Source organism: Frankliniella occidentalis, unplaced genomic scaffold (genome assembly GCF_000697945.3).
Source record: "Frankliniella occidentalis isolate FOCC.00 unplaced genomic scaffold, Focc_3.1 Scaffold1923, whole genome shotgun sequence".
Classification (NCBI taxonomy): domain Eukaryota; kingdom Metazoa; phylum Arthropoda; class Insecta; order Thysanoptera; family Thripidae; genus Frankliniella; species Frankliniella occidentalis.
The window spans coordinates 21204-27058 of NW_026269018.1; the positions used below are offsets into that span (position 1 = coordinate 21204).

Genomic DNA, 5855 nt, shown 5'->3' on the forward strand with positions numbered 1-5855 from the left:
CGTCACGCGGTCCCTCGACTTCGCGTCGCATTCACGGCGATCGGCTCAGAGAGCGTTACACCATGAGGCTGGTTACACAAGGGCTGGCGGTGGCGCGACGTGGAGAGCCTGCCGCGGTCCGGGCTGCCGACCCGGCCGCCGGCCACCCGACCCGAAGAGGTCCTTTCATCAGAGAAGGCAGCCGGCCGCGGCCGCGGCCACCATGGGCCAAGGCAGCAAGTTCACCTACAGTTGTGCGAGTTTATTTTCGGAGGGCATGATGTGGCTTTGGTGCGGCCGGCGCGCGGGGCTAAGGGACTTTCTTGGCTGAGCCCGATATGGTGTGCGGGAGGGAGTACGGCAGGCTGCTGGGCGACGCGGCCTTCTGCAGGCCGTGGTGGACGGCGCCGGAGGTGGACGATGCCGGTGCGGAGACTGCCGACGCCGGCCGCGGCACTGCGTGGTGGACGGGATGGTCTCGTCACGTCTCTTTCGGCCGCACGTGTCGAAATAACGCACCCACCTGACGGTACCTGACGGCACGAGCCCCAGGACCGAGCCGGTGCTGGACGGGTACACGGCAGACGTTGGCCTGGAGGAAGGCGGCCTGCCCAGGGCGACGATCGTGGCAGACAGCGCCGCCATGGAGGCCGTCAGCCCAGCCCCAGCCACGGCAGCCCTGTCCTGCTTGGAGGACGAACGCTGATCCTTCGAACTCTGCAATGGAACGAGGATTGTTTGCCGTTATTGGCCTATTACCTGTCCTCACTCCTAACTCGCCTCCATGAGATGTCGCCTCCCTCCATGCACCTGCGCCTGCTGGCTGGTGCTAGTGGTGGCGCTGGAGGGCGAGGGCGTGAGGGTGTCGTAGCCGCCGGGGCCTCCGGCGCGCAGTCCGCTGGGCCGGGCCGAGTACAGCGCGCTGCTCCTCCGGAACATGGACAGCACGTCGCGGACGTCCTCCCGGGAGCCCATGAAGGCGGCGGTGCGGTGCGCGAGGCCCTCGGGCTGACAGTCTGTGAGGGAGACGTGGCCGTCGGTGGCCAGCCCGCCGGCCCGGCACACCAGGTGGGCCAGCGGCGCGGCCTCCAGCACCAGGCGCAGCTGTAGGTGCATGGGCCGTCACGCGTCACGACGTTGGCTCCAAAGTAAGTCCTCCTACTCATGATGCGAATGTGACGCCTTCGTATAACCCACTAGTGTTGCGAGTGTTGCCCGCCTGGCCCCACGCACCTTGCCGTTAGGGTGCGAGCGTGCCTGCGGTGACAGGTAGATGCCGCCGTTCCTCAGCACGGTGTGGACGTCCGCGACGGAGCAGCCCATGTGATGCGAGCCGTATGTGACGCCCAGCTGCGAGCACGGCACGGTCGCTAGCGACGAGAGCTCAAGTGCGCCCGGAGCCGGGCCCCTGCCGGGTGGGCAGCGTGCCCGGCAGGCATGCGCGACGGGCGAGTCTACCTGCCGGCTCGCAGGCTGCGGCGCGCGCGTGTGCGGGAGTAGATGTACTCGCCTTTGGGTCCTTCTTACTCTCGACGTACTCGACGACCGGATCCCCCCACTCGTAGGTGAGGCCCTCGTCCACACTGTAGATGCGCCCGCGCCCGGGGATGGTCAGGTTGGGCGCCGTGAGGATGAACTCCCCCAGCACGGGGTCGAGGACGAACAGGTGGACGCCGGGCCCCGTGGTCAAGACAAGAAGCGTGCTGGAGGCGTACAGCGCGTATCCAGCGGCTACCAGGTTCTTTCCCGGCTGCAGCACAGACCGCAGGCTGGGTCGCCCGCCTGCCCCCGAGCTACGGCCGTGTTGCTCCAGGTACCTGCGATCCCGTGCGACCAACAAGGATAATAAGAAAAGTCGGTTTTCGGTCGATACAAATGAAAAACTGACAACTTGAGCTGATTTGCCTACAAACTGACAACTGACAACTTGAGCTGACTTGCCTACAAACTGATAACTGACAACTTGAGCTGACTTGCCTACGGACTGACAACTTAGCTGACTTGCCTACGGGTCACGGTGCCACCTCCACCGTGTTTACGGGTAGGAGACAGCCACTGGGCACTGTCTAAAGAATAGGGTACTGAAATTGACACATTTCTGATGTTTCACGTTGTCGATCGATCCCTAGCGTGTGCCGTGCGAAATGACGTGAGCGAAATTAAGTTAAAAATACCAAATCACGTAATCACATATCTGAGCGGTAGAGGCCGCGCCACGGGAGACGCACCTATGCACCGAGAAGACGGTCCCCGCGACACTCGGTGGATCGGGCGTGTCCTGCTTCGAGTCAAGCGGACTTATACAGACCGCGTACTTCCCCCGTCGGTCGCCGCTCGTCTGTTGGGGCGAAAATCCGAGAGTGCAGCACATCTTAAGTATCGCCTATGCAACCCCCACCCCTCCCCCACCTCCAGTGCAAAACGATTGTCTTTGCCATATTGAAACGTTATTCATGGTGTACCGGGTGGCTGATTCACGCCGCGCACTTTTGTAGTGATACTGTACCGCATGCACGCGTGCGGGCGGGTTGCCTAGTCGCTCGGGGCCGCAAGGAGTCGTGGGCAGCGAGGATAGGCAAGCCCGCCCGCACCAGTGCATGCGGTACAGTATAACTACGCGCGTGCGCGGCGTGAGTCAGCCACCCGGTGGGCCTTCCCTCCCTCACCTCCACGGGGATCACCTTCTCGTCGCACACGAGCAGCGCCACGGAATGTGACGACGCGATGTAGTTGATGAAGATCTCGGCCGCGATCTCTCGAGAACTGCGCCTGAAACCCAACATTCAGCAAACACAACTCCTGGAAACATTGGCAAAGCTAACACCTTCCCATCCCTACCACTTGACAAGCCCCGATGACCGTAGGGTGGCAGCCACGGCCTTGATAGCGGCCTGCACCGCGGCGAGCAGCTCCGCCAGGTCCAGAGAGGGGCTGGGGCTACTGACGAAGCCACTGCTGCTGCTGTTGTTATTGTTGTTGTTCAAGTCGCGTAGTTCGGCCATGATGAATCCTAATAGAGGTTTCCCGCGCTGGGTGTCCGACATGCTGCGAGTGTATGCACGGAGGAGTGGGATGTGGCAGCCGAAAGAGTTGTAAGTCGATGCATCGGGATTTGGGTGGGTGCTTGCTGGTGCCTATAGGGTGGAGTAGGAGCCGGAGGGTTGCTCCACGGTCCATACGCGGAATTTAGGAGCCTGAAGAGTTTGAAAGGGCTACTGGGCTACTAGCAACCCATTGCTACAGACCAGTTGCTATGGAGATTTTACTGTGTTGCATAACTTTTTTTACTAGATCCCCAGATGTCTTCTTGTCCTCATTGGTCTTGTTGAAACAAATCAACAAAAGCATTTGACCTTTTATTTTAGACACAATGTTAGAGTCTGTGCAGCGACAGATAAAGTCACAAATTTTTTAAATTGAAAAACTCTTTCAGGAATACTAAGTTCACAGGTTGCCCAACTTTATACTGTTGTCGCTTTACTTGTTTTTTATCATTATTGGGCCCTATGATTTTTTTTATTGCCATTAAATTGTGAGGGAAAATTGCTTGGGGACCAGATAGTATTACACATAGATGGTTGATGGTAGTATTGATAGGACAAAATAGATTAATTATTTTATTGATTGTTAATGCGCCTTTTGAAGCAGTTCCAATTCTTTTTGAGCTTCACGTAGCTGAGAAGCTAAACGATCTCTTCGTCTCTTGATCCACATAATCCTCCATTCTTTTGCTTTGTAGCCTAATGCAAAACCAGCCATAAAAGTCAACAAACATAGTACTTTGGCTGCTCTATCTTCCATGTTTACAAGAAAATTGTTCTCTTCTATAATGTGAGAGAACTCGTCGGCTGTAATGTAATAAATCCAAACTGTAGGTTATAGCTTCCATAGGCAGGCAGCAACGAAAACTATCGAATAATGTAACACAACAAACACAACATACTTTCCAAAGTTGATTTGACGAGGTGATTATTAAGCAAACTCTTCTAGGACTTCTGAGCTTGACAATATACGCATAATAGTTATCTCAGTATTATTAGGTATTGCGTTAATATTTTGGTTTGGATAGCACAGCAGACGACAAATTATACGCAGGTCAAGTGGTGGAGACTCCTTCGTCTGTGAATAAAACGTTTACTTGTTTGCGCCCACCCCATGCTCGCTTCCGAGTTGTAAATGGTCTTACCGCTGTAGATTGGATTTCCTCCTTTATCTTACGTTATCTATGAACATTTCGATGAAACACCACTAACTGCTCGTCTGTAAATCAGGCGCTATTGTTTTGTGTTACTGAAGAATAATGTCGATGATTCGCTTCCGCTGTGGAGCAGCGAAATGGGTTCGTCCTCAGTCCACTGTCTGCTCAAAGAGGTTATCGTCTGCAGCTGTCTCAGTGAGCCAGCCCCAATATCCTCCTATAGTTGAGGAAACCCCTCTTGCTCAAAAATTGCGTCGAAAAAAGGTATGGCACGACTGGCTGAAAAGTCATGACACAATAGAAGAAAAACTGTTTGAACTGAACATGCCAAAGTATTATGGTTGGAACTCTGTAATACTTCGTGATGATGCAGTCCCCTACAATTTCTTACCTTGGGCCCAATTTTCTACCCGAACTCATGTTGAAGTGAGTGATAATATTAACCAGCTCTATTCAGATTCTTCACTTGACAGTAAAGCTTCAGAGCTTGCCTCTGAGCTAAAATCTGAAGTAGAAAATGTCATACTTTTTGAATGGATTGATATGCAGTAAGTTACTTTTACTTATGCTTGGCTTCTTTTGAAAAAGAAATTCAAATTGGACATTTACAAACTTAAGTTTTCTTTTATTAATAGGAGACGACACGATTTGGACTTCACTACTGCTGGAACTTTGTCTGATTCAGAAGTTTCTGATCTACGTACTAGAAGTTTTGTGAAACATCTGAGTCATGTTTTAATTACTGGAGCAATTGACAGAGCTAAGCATCTCAATATGGTAACTGCAGTTCCTGACCCCCGTATAGATGCTTTTTGGTTTCTTGGCGGAATAAATCCATCTTTAGAAAAGATTGAAGAGAGAAAAAGGCGGACCAAAATGACAAACAAAAATGTGAAGAAACAGTTTCTAGATCCATCTTTAGTTCATAAACCTGTTAATGAGCCTATTCAGTTTTATGGTAAACCTATCTTACAAGTTCAGACAAGACATCCACTTCCTCCAGTTGAAAACTTGACTGATTGTGATCCACGAGCTGCTGGAATTCCTCATATACCTTATGAACCTCCTGTAATTTACCTTGAAAAGGAATATCGTCGTGCTACTACAGTGCCAGGTTTGTTTTAAAACGCATGACTTACGGTACTTGAACAACTAACCACACTAGCTCTGCTCTTCTTTAACACTACCCTACTTTTCCTCATCATATTTACAGGGTTCTGGCCTGGTGAACAACATTCATTTGGGATGATGTCATTCCATTCCACCAACTTCCTGGACTCCAGATCTTTTGGACCAAATGATAATCTAGAGGCTGCACACAGCATTGCCATTTTATCCTCATTTTCTTGGCTCCTTGGTCAGGCTTGTTATCAAGGTACAGTTTTAATAATTTTTTCCACTTCATCGGCATGCTACTTAAAGATGCATTAATCTCAATGTAATTAATTTGTTACACTTGCAGGTTTTTCAACATTCCATGATGTGACCTATCCCTTGCTAACTCAGACAGCACTGACAAATGGGAAAGACTGGTCATTTTACCTTTACCAGCTCAATACAACACTTCTGCATACAATGAACTCAACTGAGAATCCCCGATGCAATTTATGCTGGGGTTCTAAACCTATGAAATTGTTTGAGGATGTACAAGATGGACGCGTAATAGGTATTTGACTTT

General features: G+C 51.5%; 2 protein-coding genes across 2 annotated transcripts; one reads left to right on the plus strand and one right to left on the minus strand.

Annotated features, from left to right (window-relative positions):
• Positions 1 to 226: 226 nt before the first annotated feature.
• Positions 227 to 3430, minus strand: LOC113201745 (fructose-1,6-bisphosphatase isozyme 2-like). The gene is made up of 8 exons (XM_052276151.1): positions 2818 to 3430; positions 2646 to 2748; positions 2208 to 2317; positions 1490 to 1796; positions 1213 to 1329; positions 790 to 1083; positions 513 to 696; positions 227 to 435 (listed from the first exon to the last, which is right to left on the minus strand). Exons 1-8 carry the CDS (start codon positions 3021 to 3023, stop codon positions 290 to 292), a joined length of 1467 nt encoding a protein of 488 aa, XP_052132111.1. The 5' UTR covers positions 3024 to 3430; the 3' UTR covers positions 227 to 289.
• A 652-nt stretch (positions 3431 to 4082) lies between these two features.
• Positions 4083 to 5843, plus strand: LOC113201743 (28S ribosomal protein S30, mitochondrial; the record flags this gene model as incomplete). Its single annotated transcript, XM_052276152.1, is given in 4 exon segments — positions 4083 to 4725; positions 4813 to 5291; positions 5391 to 5552; positions 5640 to 5843. Coding segments are annotated over 4 exon segments (1291 nt in total), but the record flags the coding sequence as incomplete, so codon positions are not given.
• Positions 5844 to 5855: the final 12 nt, after the last annotated feature.

What these genes read in the sequence shown, in the direction of transcription:
- LOC113201745 (XM_052276151.1), bottom strand. Translation starts at nt 3,023, where the DNA reads ATGTCGGACACCCAGCGCGGGAAACCTCTATTAGGATTCATCATGGCC. An exon ending in GCTCGCACCCTAACGGCAAG is followed by an intron (nt 1,084 to 1,212) that starts GTGCGTGGGGCC and finishes ATGCACCTACAG; the next exon opens with CTGCGCCTGGTGCTGGAGGC. An exon ending in GCACCAGCCAGCAGGCGCAG is followed by an intron (nt 697 to 789) that starts GTGCATGGAGGG and finishes GTTCCATTGCAG; the next exon opens with AGTTCGAAGGATCAGCGTTC.